Source organism: Neomonachus schauinslandi, chromosome 12, assembly GCF_002201575.2.
Source record: "Neomonachus schauinslandi chromosome 12, ASM220157v2, whole genome shotgun sequence".
NCBI lineage: Eukaryota > Metazoa > Chordata > Mammalia > Carnivora > Phocidae > Neomonachus > Neomonachus schauinslandi.
In genome coordinates this window covers 87,238,154-87,254,773 of record NC_058414.1, presented here as the reverse complement: position 1 = coordinate 87,254,773, position 16,620 = coordinate 87,238,154, and the positions used below count along the sequence as shown (strand labels likewise).

Below are 16,620 nucleotides of genomic sequence, written 5' to 3'. Positions count from 1 at the left end.
TAGAAAGAGGCTAAAAATTTGTCTTCAGCTCATACCAGAGAAGAGTTTTGGCAAAACTTAGTCTCAAAATACCCAAATCCCCTTTTGGTCTGAGCCATGTGATGCTCAGATGAGGTTCTATCCCTCCCTGCCCCCCCCCCAGTCCTTACCACTGGGGTTTTTTTGGCTGCAAGTTTGGCCCATAATTTCACAAAGTAGTTTCTGTCTGTAGAATCCAGGAAATCACACAAATTCAAAGTGGAGAGCTTCCTAGAAAACTCCTCAGATTTCATCGGAGATATCTTAATATCTGGTAGGGAAGAAAGCAAAGTTTACAAATAAAAGGCATGAAATAGGATAAGGGAAGTTCCTGAAGTGAGGGAAATTTTTTGTATCTGGATTGTCCCAAACACAGCAAACTAAATACTTAAAGTCTGTGCATTTCAACTTGAGAGTAAGATAACAAAAATATGTCTTAGGGGCTCCTGGGTGACTCAGTCAGTTAAGCGTCTGCCTTTGGCTCAGGTCATGATCCCAGGGTTCTGGGATCAAGTCCTACATAGGGCTCCCTGCTCAGCGGGGAGCCTGCTTCTCCCTCTCCCTCTGCCTGCCGCTCTGCCTACTGTGCTGTCAAATAAGTAAAAACTTTAAAAATATAAAATAAAAATATGTCTTAGAAAACAAGGTAATAATTATTATTGATTATAGTAAGGACAGGCCACAGCACCTAGTAGACGTGTCCTGGGAGCACACTTGGTGCTCTCAACACAGGCTTATGAAGGGAACTGAAGTAAATCTTGGTACATACAATACCTTCCAGACACTTAAAAGTCACACTGATAATTACTTTCCATTTGACAAAATTCTCCTAAAAGGCTAGAAAGAAAATAAAACCTGCAACGCTGAGAAGAAACTTTAAAAAAGAATGGAATGGATGATGAGGTCACTGTTTGACAGAATTTATTCATAAATAATGCTGAAAGTTTCCTTTAAAACACTAGAATGTCCAGAGACCTAGAATATAAAGAATCTAAATTTCTATTACTGCTCATCCATAGAGAGCCCTGATGTAAGTGCTTTTGGATATAGATGAGCATCAACTCTTTCAGGAATATTGCTTTAAAAGTGCTAAAATAAAAAATTTTAAAATGCCAAAATAAATTATTTCCACATGCCCCACCAGTCAATATGGCTGACTGAACAGACATGGGAAGCTCTCCTCACCCAAAGACAAGAAAACACTAGATAATATATAACAGAAATTTGTCTTGCCTACATAGCACTGCTGAGAAACCAAGAAAGAAAAATTTCCAGGTGCTGGAAGTGAAGGTTCCAAGTCAGAAGAGTGGGAATCGATGCCAAGAAGTCCAAGTGCTCCTGGGGCTGAGGTTTCTGGACTGAGAGAGGCCAGTCCCTGTGTTCTTGATGCAGAAGTCCTGGGCTCTTTGATAAGGTGAGAACCCACAAAGGGGGTGTCTGGAAATCTCAGCCCACGGACCGAGAGACTGTGCCTGGACACGGAGTCTTGCCTGGACTGAGGGTGGAAACACCTGTGGAAAATCAGGCCTCTGATCCTGTGTTGTGTGCTGGTATGGAACCTGAACTCAAACTCCCACCAGATTGTGTGGCAATCCCAGGCCAGTAAGATAAGGAAAAAACTTGTAGGCAAGTCAAAATATTTAATCATGTCGGAAAGTCTAAAGCTCCACAACCCAACACCTGCCTTGAGAGAGAGAGACACAGAGAGAGACAGAGACTCAGAAGATACAACAGACGAGTGAGTCCGCACCCGAGGAATTCCAGGCAACAGAGCAATCTGAGGAGCACTGAGGTCAACTACAGTTCTAACAGTCACAGCGATAGTAAGGGATAATCGCATGTGGAGACCTTCTTTGTTAAATCTTCATGATGGAAAAGCCATTCAGTCCATATTTGTTGAGTACCTGCTATGTGCCAGCTAGGGCTCTGGACGTTGGAGATACAGCAGTAGACAAAGTCCTGAGCTGTGGGAATTACATTCTCAGGTTGGACAGAGACAGATACCACATCAGATGCCATCGGTGGCGGTATTGTGCAATGAAGTGAATGGGAAGCCAAATAAGGAGCCAGAGCCAGAGAGGGTGTGATGGTCAGAGAAGTCCTCTCTGAGGGGGTGACATCTGGACAGGCAACTAAAATCACAAGAAAAGCATTCAACTATCTGGGACAAAAGCATTATCATGCACAAAGAGGTGCTTTGTATAAAGACCCAGGAGCATGCCTAACTGAATTAAAGAATGGAAAGGGCTGAAGCAAGGGGTGGGGGATGGGATGGAGATGATGGAGCCTGTGATCATTTAAAAAGAGGAAAGAGGGAAAATACTTGTCCTCTTGATGGGACTCTAAGAACCAAAAGCACTGTGAAAAAGACCAGATGAATTTGAGAAAAGTTAAGATAAAAATTAAAGAAATGGAAGCTATATTCATTGAGAGAATTTCCACAAAAATTTCCAGTCTATGTGTCAGGGTTCCTTTTTCTACTTTCTGAGACATCAGCAATTTGTACCATGGTGTAAACAAGTCAAGTTCAATCTGATGATACAATGGAGCTATAATTCCAACAATTTTATGTCTTTATGGTTTCTCAACAATAAAACATTTTGGATAAAGATAATGTGTTTACATTACTATTAAACTATCTTGTAATGCCACCACTTTAATGACTTGGACTCCTATAATGAAGAGTTTCATACAGTTCTTAAAACAGTTACTAATGTCTTAATACATCAATGGACAGGGATCCTGCTTCTCAATTATATATATAATTACCACTGTTATAATACCCTGCAACAAAAGTTTAACATATCTTATTCAAAGTATCTACATTAAAGACAACCTTGAGGCAACATTAAAAAATATAAATTACAGTCCACAAAAACAACCAAGTCCCTCAGTATAAAGGCTAGTTAAATGAAACACAAATGAATTTAATGACGCATGACAGATTTTAAAGTTATTTTATGGGTTAGTATCATTATTAAATGCATGAAAATATAAATGAATTACCCGGAACAAGTGGAAGTACATCTCAAATTAGTTCTAAGTAGCTTAGACCTTTTATTTAGACTTCTATCCCTCTGCAGTCAAGTGAATTAAAATAATTTGCATAAAACTTTTTAAAAGCAGCAGCATAGAATCCAAACTAAATAACAAATGTAGTACAAGCCATGTACCTAAGAATAAAACATGTTGAGCATATATTTAATATCATGCCATCACACAGACAAAACAAGGCCTTTTCTTGCACAAAGGAGGAAATACAAAACCGGCATGCGGCCACATATCCATGTCAATAACTAGGAATAACATTAGAATTTGGGAATCAGACTGCGAATATTTTGAGAAACAAAAATCCCTACTTTAATAACCAATGTTTCTATATTAATGAGATTAGTTATATAGCAAAGCAACTAAGTCATTTTCCTGTTCAAAAATATGAGACTAAACACTTGTAAATATACATTTTTTAACATTTAAATAAAACCCTGGGGAAAAAATCAATCAACTGGAATTTGTCTCTCTTTGAAAACCACGGGAGATGTATGATTTGGAAACAGGCTTTAATTTCCAAACAAAAGTTCTCAGATAACTGGATGGTTTCAGAATCGTTCATCCCCCCCCCCCCCAACTCAAATGGGGTTTAAAAACAAACAACACATGTTTATTTAGGTAATAGTGAGGTTTTTTTGTTTTTTGTTTTTTTTAAACTAGAGAGAATAATTTATCCCTACCATGAATAAACCCATATAAATATAAAATATACTTGTAAAATCACTGTAAAGGAGTAAATACTGAAATACGTAACCATAAAAAAGGCCAAAACCAAATTAATGCACAATAATCTGTGATACAGTATTTATTTTTAATGAGAGTTACATAATTTTAGTGGAAAATTAAAGGAAAGCTCAGTTCATTGGGAAGTATCACAAAACTAAAGGTTCTGAAAGAAGCTATTTTTCTAGGGCAGAATTAAATCTTGAAAGTCTTGTCTATCTGTGCTTCCAAGTAAGGAATAAAAGCAACTAAAATTTCACATAATAGCCATAATAATTTTCCATAGCAAAATAAGCTTTTATAGTGGAAAGCTACCAAATCCAAGGAAATAAAGTAATAATGTTCATGTTATACACAATAAAATGAATACACTTATTAAATCATTCTAACAGTAAAGTGCTCTGTTCTTGAGTTTCTAATCAAAGGATAATCAGCTAGTTAAAGAGAGTCTATATCAAGACAAAGGAAAGCATGTGAATGTATATTCTCACACAGACAGAATGAGGTACAAAAAAAAAGTTTCTTTTCATTGAATTTCACACTGAAATCTCCTCAGTACAGCTGAACTAATGGGCTCAATATTCGGTCCCTGCATTTAGAATGTCCTAATTAGAACATATAACAGGGGTGCTTGGCTGACTTAGTTGGTGGAGCGTGAGACTCTTGATCTCAGTGTTTTGAGTTCGAGCCCCACCCTGGGTGTAGAGCTTACTTAAAAATAAATACATATATAACTTAAAAATAAAATAAAATAAAACATGTAACAATAGTACCCTGAATTTTGTGGGGTTTTTTTTTAATGGATGAGTTTATCATGAAGTAGTTAATTGACGCTTTGGAGGAGATAAGATATAGGACAGGCAAATCTCAAGACTGGAAACTTGATACATAAGATCTGCATACGTACAGCACTTGGGCAAGAGAAAGGAGAAGTAGGAAATAGGAAAGAAACATTCAGGGAGCTTGGATACACAGGAAAGCCTTCTTCCCCTTTAAGTAACATGTTTGATAATGAGGCTGGTAATGAGACTTCCACCCAATCGTAAACTCCCACCTCTGGCAAGCGCAAGGTGCTTCCTAAGGGATCATCCTTCAAGAACAGCTTTTTCAAAGACGTTACTTCATTGGTCAATTCCTCTACAAAAGACTTTTTTTTGGCAGGGGGGAGGTCTTTGTTCACTTTTCTTTGTCGCTGGAAACTGAGGGTCTTTAAAATTGGGTAGCTTGTAGAAGTCAGTCTTGGTCTCAACCCACCGCAAAAGGAAAACAGAATGCCCACTATCTGGTATTTGATTCTGCGTTAAATAACTTGACAGCACTTATTATCTAACCAATTTGAAACGCAGAATATAAATGGCTTTGACTTTATCAATAAAGAAATAACAGTAGTAAAAACAATAGATAGCATTTATTGAGCATGCACTATGTGCCAGGTGCCGTGACAAGCCTTTCATGTGTGTATCACAAGTAAATTTCATAATAGCCCTAGAGCTGATGTTTCCCGACTCACTTCTCCAAACTGCAACGCTGCACGTGAATGTCTATGAAACAATCTCTTGATCTCGGTAACATGTTGCTCAACTACAATTTCTTCCCAACATTATTCTAATTCTGTTTAAGCTCCTTAATTCGATCAAGGTTGTGAAAGTTTTTAAAAGGATTTTCAGAGAAGACCAACCTATTTGCCAAACATTTCTACCTAGTTTGAACGGTTCTTAAATCCAATTAATGATAAAATGCTATGTTTAAATTTTTTTTTGCTGCTTACATGTTAACACTAATACTCCTATACACACTTACTATGTGCCAGACATTGTCTTTCAATTTATTAACTCAAACTCATTTACTCCTCACAATAATCTTGAGGTAGGTACTGTTATTATCTCTACATGAGAACTCTGTAACTTGCCCAGGTCACACAGCTAAACGGTACACAGTGTTGGAATTTCTAGTGATTATTTTGACTGTTAGTGTTATTTGAAATTATGAATTTCTAAGGTTACAAACTTAAAAAAAAAAAAAGCCTCCAGCTTTCGCTAATCATTCCCTCACTCTCCTAATCACCTTGGAGATGAAAGATTTGGTGGTCTGACATTATTTATCTATCATCAACACAAAGAAACGGGTAGGCTCTTCTTATCCTCTTTTCTGAACGCCTGGTCAAACAAAAAAAGTGATTTCTAGAATTATGTCTTTCAGATTGAACTAAGCAATTAATTAAATTCATTTATGAACATATTGTGCTAGACTGTATAAATAGCGCAATTACCTAAAGTGGAATTTGGAGGATCTTTTATGTTAACAAGATGATTTCAGGGTTGTCATGGAGCAAAAGGAAAGGGAGTCAGCTAAGTACTTATTGCTGAAAGTACTACTGATCAAGATTTTTTTTTTTTTTTTTGCTTTACATAAGAACTTAATTTTTATGCATAAGAATTTTGGGCATATCTTCTCTGGAGCCCTAATACTGACAAAGAGCATAACTGCCAATCCACTGGATCCTTGCTATTGTCCCAGAAAGGAATTCAGCATAAATCATATGTCAACCCATCCCATTACACATGAAGTTATCAGAGCAGGGAAGCATCTCATGAGCAGGCCTCTAGGAACAGCACCAGAGCAAAGCTCCAGAGAGCTCAGCGCAGGGGTTTCCAAACTGTAGGTTGCAAACTAAATTGTGGAATCCATTTCGTAGGTTATGACCAGCATTTTTAAAAATTAGGTAGAGCCAGGTGTAGTAAATGGATCATATCATAAAAGGAACCTTAAATTTTATCCAGCCCAACTGATCACCCGACATATGAAGGCTTCTTGTAAGATTCCCAACACAGAGCCTCTAAGTTCTAAAGAAAGCCTATTTGTTCCTTTGAACATGACTTCTAACTTTTAGAAAGTTCCTCATTATGTCAAATTGAAATAGAACATAAGGTTGCTCTTTCACAGGACAGATTTTCATATATGTGAATTTGATTCTATGTAACCTTTCCCAAATAAACACAGGTTTGTTGTAGAAAATTTGGAAAATACTAAAAAGCATAAGTGAGAAAATAAAAATTATTCATAATATGACAACCCAGAACTCACAACTGGAACCATACTGGTTCTACCTCCTTAACCTGTTTTCTCCTTAATATGTAACAAATATTTTCCTCTTCTCTATATTCTTCTACAACATGATTATAATGGCAACATAGCGTTCTAGCATATAGCTATACCATAACTTTTCCATAACTTATTTTTAAAACCCCATTGGGTGGCTATATTATTTCCAGATTTTATTATAAAGATATTAATGGGAACATCCTTCTATGTCAGTTACTTCCTTGTGGTAAGTCGTAGATTAGAGTTACTAGGTTAAAGATAGGCAATATTTAAAGGCTCTGACAGATATTGTTCAACTGTCCCCCCAAAAGTTGTACCAGCTTACTTTCTCAGTGATGACACAGAAAGCCTGTTTCCCCTTAACCTCACCAAGAATAGGCATTAATTTGCTTTCCATCTTTGCCAGTTTGGCACCCCCCACAATCTAATCCATTTTAACTCATAGAAGTGGTGAAAGCTAAAAGCTTTTTGACATGTATTTTGGCCATTTTTCTCTCCTCTTTTGTGAATTATCTGATCGTGTCCTTTGTTCCAATTCTCTTTTGAGGCTTGAAAATAACTGATTTAGCTCTTTAAATATTTGAAGAAGGCTCTTATGCCCAGTGGAACTATTATCTCGGTTGATTTCAATACGAGCTGCTGGACTTTAAAAAGCTAGAAATCATATTAGCTAATAGAGGGACTAAGTCTGCCATGTTTTCTGCTTTCCCATAAAGATCACTTTGCTGAGGAACACAGCAAATGGAAGTGATGTGAACTTTGTAAACGTAGATGGAAAATGACAATTCTTATACAGCTAAAAAGCAGAAGTTACCATTACACTGAGAAAATCAATAATAGCAGTAAAATTCTCCCACCACAGAGGTGTCAATGATTTTTGCTACTCCCTTTCTTGGACTATAAACAAAGTGTTGCCCAGTTGCACTGAACCTAGGACATTTTGATACACTATTCAAAACACAAACTTTATACCATCACGAACACCCGGGAAGGGAGCTAGAGCTTCCTCTAAGTCAAACAAAGGGAAACTTGGCTTTTCACTTCCCTTTAGCACCCTAATAAAAATGCAAACCCGAATGCCTTAAGGAGTCTCAGAACAAGTTGCCCGAGGAAGAAACCATGCATTTTTCTTAAGTTCTCACCTAAGTGAGGAATCGGCGCCTCTGAAATGCACCCTTCATGGCTCATAAAACAAGGGGTGGTTATCCTAATTTTCTTCCTTTTTTTCAGGTCCGTCCTCCCCCCTCCCCACGTCCAATCCAGATACTTCCTGAAATCTGTCCATTCCTGCCACAGTGCCTTATTTCAGGCCCTCACCATCTTGTTAGGACTATTGCAATAGTTTCCCAGCCATCCTTCCTACCCCCTGTCTGTACTGACTATCTTAAATTTATCCTCCATACCAACTCTAGACACGTCTCTAAGATAAAAATTTAACTATTCAATGGCTCCCCATTGTTAGATCAAGTTTCCAAACTCGTTATTCGCATAGCACAAAACGCCCTCTGGACCTACAGATACCTACAGCTCTCCTGACATCTGGGTCCTTAGAAGAAATGCTGTGTCTGCTCTTACTGCCATGCCTAGTATATGCTGTTCCCTCCTCGAAAAAACCTTCGCTCTCTCCCATCATTCTCATTTTGCAACCTTGATGACTTGGCTGAAAGATGACCTCCTCTTGGAAGTGTTTTCTGATCCAATTCTCCCATCCCAGGCTGGATTCAGTGTCCTTCCTTGGTATCCTTAGGGCATACTGGAAAAGTTAATAAATGGGTTTGCCTGTCCATCTGATGTTAAACCTGGCCCGGTGTGCAGTGGGGCTTCCAGCTGCCCCAATCACATGGTGGTGTAATGAACTCTCTTATCTGTCTCCCTGGATAAGAGAGAGAGCTCCTTGGGTGTCTCATCAACGCTACATACGTCCAGCAACTAGCACAGTGTCTGGCACATAGGCGCTCAATCAATGCTTGTTGGATGACTGAACTAACGCAATAAAAATAAGTTATTTTAAAAAAACATTCACCTTATTACTGTCATCTTTGACAAACCAGATAAATCAAAGGGTAATTATTGGCATAACATAGGCTCTTCATTTTACAAGAGGATTCCTGCATCCTGGATTTTTAAAATGTCAATTTCCTCTACTGAACTTGAAATAACATCTGCCATACATACAATTTCGTGGACACATACCTTTCGTATATGGTAAGATCCATTTATACGGGCATTTAGTCCTCAATTTTTTTCTATTTTTTAAATATAAGATGCCAAACACAGCTTCAGATGCTGCTATATACATAGTAAGCACTCAATAAATAGCTTGTAACTCTCTAAGAGCCAAATCTTGGGTTGGCTGCTTTACTCATAATTACTGCCTTCCAGGAATGCAGTTGCCATGTACTCGAGGAGGGGGACCCAATGGTTACATGTCTGGGACCCTGTCTCTGCCCAGAGTAGATTGATTAGTTTAAGGATGAGCACCTGACCCAAGCCAAGCCAACTGGTATCTTTCCCTGAATTTTTTTTTTTTTAATTTTAGGATTAAGGAACATGTAAATTAATCCCTTTCTAGTAGTGGGAGCTGCCACATGTAAAACCAGTTGTAAGACTTGAGAGGTACTGGTGGCCATGTTCCTTGCCATGTGCAGAAACTTCGATGTAGTCTGCCTGAATCAAAAGGAGCCACCATGGAGAAAGAAACAGAGAAATGACGAGAGTGCAGTTGATGACAGAAAATACTGGGGATGATGAGAGTCTGGGTTATGTTCAATAACTGGTCCCCAATTCTGAGGCTCTTCTATACCTCCGCCCTCCCCACAGTTTGGTTGTAGGAGATATCCCACTCCCTTCTTGTAGATTCCGTAAGCTGGCTCAGGTTGGACCCCAGTAACTTGTCAGCAAAGGAATCCTGATGGTGTGAATCGATAAAGGAAAACTGATTCCCCTCCATTTTCTCCCCACTAACCCTTTTAACTGATTCAACCAGGTGGCTTGGCATAATGAAGGCATGGGCTAATTTACATGAGGTTACTATTCGGAGAGAAAAGGAAGGTATTCAGTTTGAAATACATTTCCAGCAAAAGTAAGTTTCAGGTCACATGTGCCAACACAAATGCGAAGCACTCATCAATCACAGGGTCCCGTGTGCAAAGAACTTGTTCCCACAAATTAACCGCGGGTCTAGAATCTTTGCCAGAGTGACCAAGACCCAGAAACTGCAGAGGCTTCCTTTCTCAGAGTTCTCCTTCTGGATCCCTTGATAAGGCGAGAGGCATGTCACACTTTTCTCATCTAGAAGTGAGTTTTCCTAATGAATTCAACAAAAACAATGGCAACGTGACATTGCTTCGGCCAGAGTTGGAACGCATATTGGAATTCATGCGAGTCTAGACACGGAGGCTCCCTGCTGACGCCAATCTTTAAGACCAGCTCTATCGCTGGCCGCAGGAGCGCTGTTTGCTGGTGTACCCCCCCCCTCGAGGGGCTGCTCTTCCAGGCTACAGTGGCAACCACAAGAATCTGCACAGACTAGCTGCCTTCTAAGAACCCAGTGCCTGGACAGGGCTGGTGCCCACCACCCCCATGCTTACGTGGGATGGCAGAAGGAAGCTGGTATATGGGCTCATAGTGCCCCGGCCATCACTGTCCTTTCTGTGACAGCACTGCCTCCAGGGCGCACAGACGTTAAAGACCCAGTGCTCTAGGGATGGCTTAAACCTTGGGGCTCTGACTGCCCCTAGCTCGCAGTCTTCCTTTCTAGCTGCCCCGCTCCTCAGCGGACACCTGATTCTGGGGTGTGGCAGAGCTTCTGTCCTTTGGTGCTCCGCCATGTTTCTGGCTGTGTTTGTCTCTGGCTTGCTGCCTGGAAGCCCTGTCCCTTTGGACAGACCTCTCTCCGGTCTGACTGGTCCCCTTCCGGGCTTGCGTCCCTGTGATGGGCTGGGTGGAGGCCTGCTCTGGGGAATCCAAAGCAGTCTCTCTCTTCTGAAATCTTCTGCTTTTATGAGCCTCTTCGTTTCTCCTCCGATGCTGTCTAGGAGCAGAATCATCTGGTCTTGACTCTGCAGAGGACGTTTCACTCTGGAGAGGTCTCCTGGGCAGGGGCCGACCCTTCTGAGTTGGTTGACCACCACTGAGGGTAGCTTTATTTTCCTGAGACAATCCTCCAGAATTCTCTTTTTTCAAGGATGCTCCTTTTTTGGACACAGCTACCTTCTGAACCAGGTCATCTTGGGGGGAGGTTGGCACGGGCCTTTTTTCTGGAAGAATGTACCTTTACCCGTTTCTCTTCTTGTAATTGGGGATCCTTAGGCAATGGTTCAGCGTGGGGTGGCTCAGGAATTTCTGGTGTGTGGGCTTTTCTCTGCTGGTTCCCCTGAGGACTCAGAGGCGGGCTGGGATTAGGGTGGTCTGGTACCTTTGGGGGAGTCAGCTTACTCTGGGATTCTGGCTGCAAGGCCGTCTGATGGCTTCTAGGCGGTGCCTTTTTCAGATGCCCTGGTCCTTTAGTTGTCTCTCTTTGGATAGGGAGTTTTTTTTTTCCTAGCTTCTGTCTGCTGCACTGGCTCTTGGTTTTGGGGTAAGGCCCGCACATCTGAAGTCTTCTTGCTGGAGGCGTGGCCTGCTTTTGGAGCTTGCCTTTCCTTCGCAGGCCTCGAATCATGGCGAGGCCCTGTGTTCTGAGGCAGCTGCTGTTCAGAGAAGGAAGTGGGAATTTGTGGGAGCCTAACCACCTGGGCCTCCTCTTCCTGGGGCGGATGGGGAGCGGGCTGTGGCATGTGCTCCTGGATGGGGGGGCTGATAAGAGGGAGTTTCACCTCCCTGACCTGTTTTTCCTGGACTTGCTGAGGACTGTGGTCCAGATGGGGGCTCAGATTTTGTGGTGGTTTGGAATGGGGAGGGCTGATGGGAGGAAGTTTACCGGGGTCTCCTTCCTGAGCTAGTGGAGGCCCGGGGGAGGGAATCATGGTTTGATCTGAGGCTGTTCCTAAAGCTTCCTCCCTGCTGGGTGAGAGGAGTTTGGGTGTGGGCCTCCGACTCTGGAGTGGAGCAAGGACCTGAGGCTGGGGCAGCCTGGTGGGAGCCAGGCGGCTTCTGGGAAGCAAAGTCATTGGGTCTTTCCTGTCCTGGGTCTGTTTGATACCTGTTGAATCCTGAGGACGTGGCAATTCTGGGTAAGGAGTGCTAACCCGAACAAATTTTCCTTTGGGGGTTCCCTCCTCTAGAAGTTGTTGAGAATCTTCTGGAGATGGTCCCGGTGTTTTGGCCCCATTAGGGTGGGAAGAGTCTCTTGGAGGCTCATAAGGGGTACTGCTGGGTGGCAGATCGGCTGACTCAGTTTCCTCATCCTGGGTTCTCTGGGGGCTGAGGGATGTTGGGCCAGACTCCTGGGGAGCTTCAGATGGGGGAGGGCCAGTGGAGGTCACCTTGGCCTCCCCTGATTCCTCATCCTGGTCCGGCTGAGGGCTGTGAGCTAGAGGTGGGTCAGGGTGCTGAGAAGGCCCTTGGGAAGGAACGATGGAAGGCTGCCCTATTTTACCTGCTTTTGCCTCAGATGTCTGTGACTCATTTTCAGGGAGATCTGTCGTTACTATTTTTGAAGAAAGATCCAATTGTTGAACATCCCCTTCCTTCTGGTTTGGGGATAAGTCTTGGGCCTGCTGGGAAATACCAAGTGCTGATGAGCTGGGCTGTGGAGGAGGCTCAGCACTGACATGGCTACTGGGAGAAAATTCTTCTTGATGGGTTGCTCCCACCTGAGCCAGCTCTTGATTCTGGGAGGGGGCTGGGTTCTGATGCTCAGGGACCTGTGCATGAATCTGCATTCCAGAGAGAGCCTCTGTTATCTGGCCATCTGCTTGCAGTTTCGCCAAGCGCCTTGGGGATGGGACCAGGTGTGCTGGCACCCCAGAGGGGGTCTTCTTGCTAGAGGGAGCTCCTGCTTTGATATAAAAAGAAGTTAGCTAAAAACATCTTAACACATACTATATAACTAAGTAACTTTAGAAATAACAACAACAACAAAATACCTTTTCCTTTCCTGATGCACATAGGCCCTTGAAAAGAATAAAATTACACATAGAGAAGAATTATAACCGTTCCTTCCCCTTGGGGATACTAGGTGCCTAGAATTCTCTTATTTAGTAGTAAGTAGAACAATCTTAGTCAATTGAAATCATGAACTTCAGTAAATAAACATAAAGAGACTGATTCACAGAACCAAAATGGTTCTGAGAGTGGCAAGAACAATTTTTAAGCGAATGAGATTTAAAACTTCCACAGCTTAGAGAGGCCAGTGCTGCTTTTGATGGTAGAAACTAGAGGGAGGACATCTAAGCCAGGGGAAGTCCTGCTTGTTTAATGGTAGTCCTCTGCAAGAAACGGGGAGCTCTATGAGGAATAATCAGCTTACCAGGGAAGGGAAGGGAAGGGAAGGGAAGGGAAGGGCAAGGGCAAGGGCAAGGGCAAGGGCAAGGGCAAGGGCAAGGGCAAGGGCAAGGGCAAGGGCAAGGGCAAGGCAAGGCAAGGCAAGGCAAGGCAAGGCAAGGCAAGGCAAGGCAAGGCAAGGCAAGATACGGGAAATTCAACAGGCACTCAATAAGTCAGCAGTGAATGGAAGGAGGCAAAGAATGGATCCCACGGAAGCCTGAGGTGCCATGGCTCGGAGGACCTGCTCCTGAGGATCCGCCCCACGCCCAGGGCTACTCTTTTCCCTCCGAGTCTACCCTGGTTTCAGCAATGGCTCTCAGAGGCCACCAGCACATTAACGTTGCAGAGGGGGACGCTTCCTTCGATTACCATGGGAGCAAGTTCTCCGTATGATTCTGGTCTCGTGGACAAACCATGAACACAATCAGCTCAGCAGGCACTTGTTTATGAGAGAAGCCCATACATATTCTGGTGGCCCATATAACATCTTAACCGAGTCCTAAGGACATGGCTCTGAAATGCTGTGGCCAGGGGCAGGGCACACCAGTGGGGAACAGCCTTGAAGAAACTAGTCTCAGCCCACTTTGAGGGAGACCTGATGCTCAGAGACTGCAAACAAAGTCAGACCTCCAAGGTGACCCCAGGGTGGTCCATCCCCAGAAGCAAACCAGGCTCCCGGCCACTGTCCATTCTCCCCCACAAAGCAAGATGAGCTTGGACTACTCTGGGTCATCCCTGAACCTCCTCGTCTGGGCAGATACCCTGTGCCTCCAGATGAACCAGACGTTTCTGGGGAGGGGTTGGGGAAGAGTGGGGACAAGGAAAAGTTTGCCTCCTGGTGGGGTTTCTGAGGGGATGGCCCTGCTCATCATTCCTATCTCCCTAGTTCATGACAGTTATAGATTAAATACAAATTTAGTCAAGAAACAAGGCTAAATTAAAATATAAGAACAGTAAAAATGTCTAGAATAGGCAAATTCATAGAGACAGAAAGTAGATTAGAGGTCACCAGGGGCTAATGGGGGAGTTATTGCTTAATGGGAATGGAGTTTCTGCGTGGGAGGGGTGAAAACTTTTGGAAACAGGTAGTTGGGATGGTTATGCAACACTGTGAATGTAGTTAATGCCATTAAGTTGTATACTTAAAATGGCTAAAATGGCTAATTTTATGGTTTTTTAATCACACACACACAAAAAAAGAAATAAAAAAAAATAGAAAGGCATAAGAGTGAAACCCAATGCTGAAGGCTCTATTTGTAAACCCCTGGTTTCCTAGAATCAGACACACAAGGATTTTTTCCCCACTTTTAGAATTCAACAATTCACATCATTTGGCAAATGATACCCTGTCCTTTATTAGAGATAAAGCATCACATGGGGAGTAGTAAATTGCTCAAGTGCCCCTGTTTGACTCATCATCACCATCATCATTTTCCTCTATCATTAGTTAGATCTAAATAATGATTTGCAAATATAATTTTATTTTATGATTTCTATAGCAGGAACTCAGAGTGGTAGTTGGATCAGCTTTTTAAAAGCTTTATTGGGAGCACCAGATAAGTATTCCAGAAATAGGTTGTATAGAGACACATGGAGGGTAAAGACGTCCCTTACACTGAGTTGTGAATAGAGTGAGTTTTTTCTTATTTCATAAAAACTGTATTGTTTGCTCAGGATTTTTTTAGTCTTCATGCTTTGGAAATGAATATTACCTGCACTGCTATAGGGGAAGAAAAATAAGATCATCCGTACCATGGTTGATAAACATTTTTAATTAATGTACATCTCAGTATTTTGAGGTTTTATAATCACTCTGTACCTAAAGTTACTATTTGTACGTGCATTTAATGGAAATTCGGAGTCTCTCCTCTGGTAAAGGTTTGCATTTCTGGGTCCAGACGGATGCGGTTGTTATACTGATAGACTTCAGGCTTACTTTTATGACTTTGTTCTAGTTTCATCATTAAGAGTAGAAATTAAAATTGCATCCTCAGTTACAAATTAGCAACATGAAATTACTAAAGATAAAGCTATGTATTATTACTTCAAATATCTAGGAATACTTCCCAATTGGCATTGGTACAGGATTCCTGCTTCCATGAAAACAATACCATTGGCCACCAGATTTCGATTTGTACTGGAGCCTAACTTATAGGCAGTCTAATCTAACTGGGAAAAATCTCAGCAAATTCTAGAATGTTCCATAATATTAAATGTAGTTGGCCTTGTTTTTTAGAAATTTTTAGAAATGGAAGTTCAAAGTGATTAATCAAATTAATGATTATTGGTGAAATCTGGAATACAAAACTAAGGTTTCCTATTTCCAGTTCAATTTTCTAATTGTTCAGACTGCCTTTCATAGACTCTTAAATATTTTTTACTTCAATTTCTTACCTTTGACAGCTCAATTAAATATTAAAAATATTCCACTCTGCTAAAATTATTCATCTTTTCTTCTAGGGGTCTCACTTACATTTAAATAAGTAATATAAGTCTTTATGTAAACATACCTGAACTACAGAACTTAAAGTCAGAGGGACCCAGCTCAGAGTGGAAGCAAAAATTTAAGAGCCAGCCAGGCCTGGGGTGCTGACCCTGCTGGGGCTCTGGTCTCTTTCTGGGGAGTCATGACGCTCATTTTGAGGTGGTTATGGTTGGGCCCTGCTCGCCTGCAGTGAACCTGTGAACATCTGGGCCTGTCCTCCTTGACATACACTTTACAGCCCTGAAACGCCAAGAGGCCGTTGGCTCTACTCTTAATGCACTAGAGATCCTTTAAAAGCTTTATTAGGAAGGACTATGCTCTTAGAATTTTAAAATACTCACTTGAATCATGTCTGGCCTCCACAAAGTCACTTTATGTGCAAGTTTATCCTGAAACCAGCAACTGAAGACAGTAACATCTTCCACAGATTGACTATTTAAATAAAATGAGGTGGTGTGGCTTCTTAAGAAAACACATTATTTTCCGAAACACTAAACCTGCCAGGAAAATGGGGGTCTACGGAGGTCAGGGAATTGATGTATTAATTATAAACCCTCCCCTCTACTTTTTAAAGCTGAGGCTCTATTAGTCAATAACTGGATGACCCAGTTTCTGTTATTAAATGTATCTGAGAGGGGTAACATTTTAACAAATTCTGTAATTCATACTTTCCATTAAATCAGACAAGCCGAACCTAATTGGTCCAAATAAATGAAGTTTTATTATACCCTTTGAAATGGGAGTCTGTTTTCCTATGCACACATTATCTGGTCTATTAATTCGCCAAATGGCAACTGCACCCAATAGTCAGC

General features: G+C 41.6%; 1 protein-coding gene across 1 annotated transcript in view; it reads right to left on the bottom strand.

The window, feature by feature from the left end:
• The window catches only part of LRGUK (leucine rich repeats and guanylate kinase domain containing), a 102,007-nt gene that overhangs the window by 23,758 nt on the left and 61,629 nt on the right, over positions 1-16,620 (bottom strand). Inside the window, exon 16 of the mRNA XM_021692972.1 lies at positions 150-289. Coding sequence (XP_021548647.1) covers positions 150-289 — 140 coding nt within the window. The remainder of the gene's footprint in view (positions 1-149; positions 290-16,620) is intronic.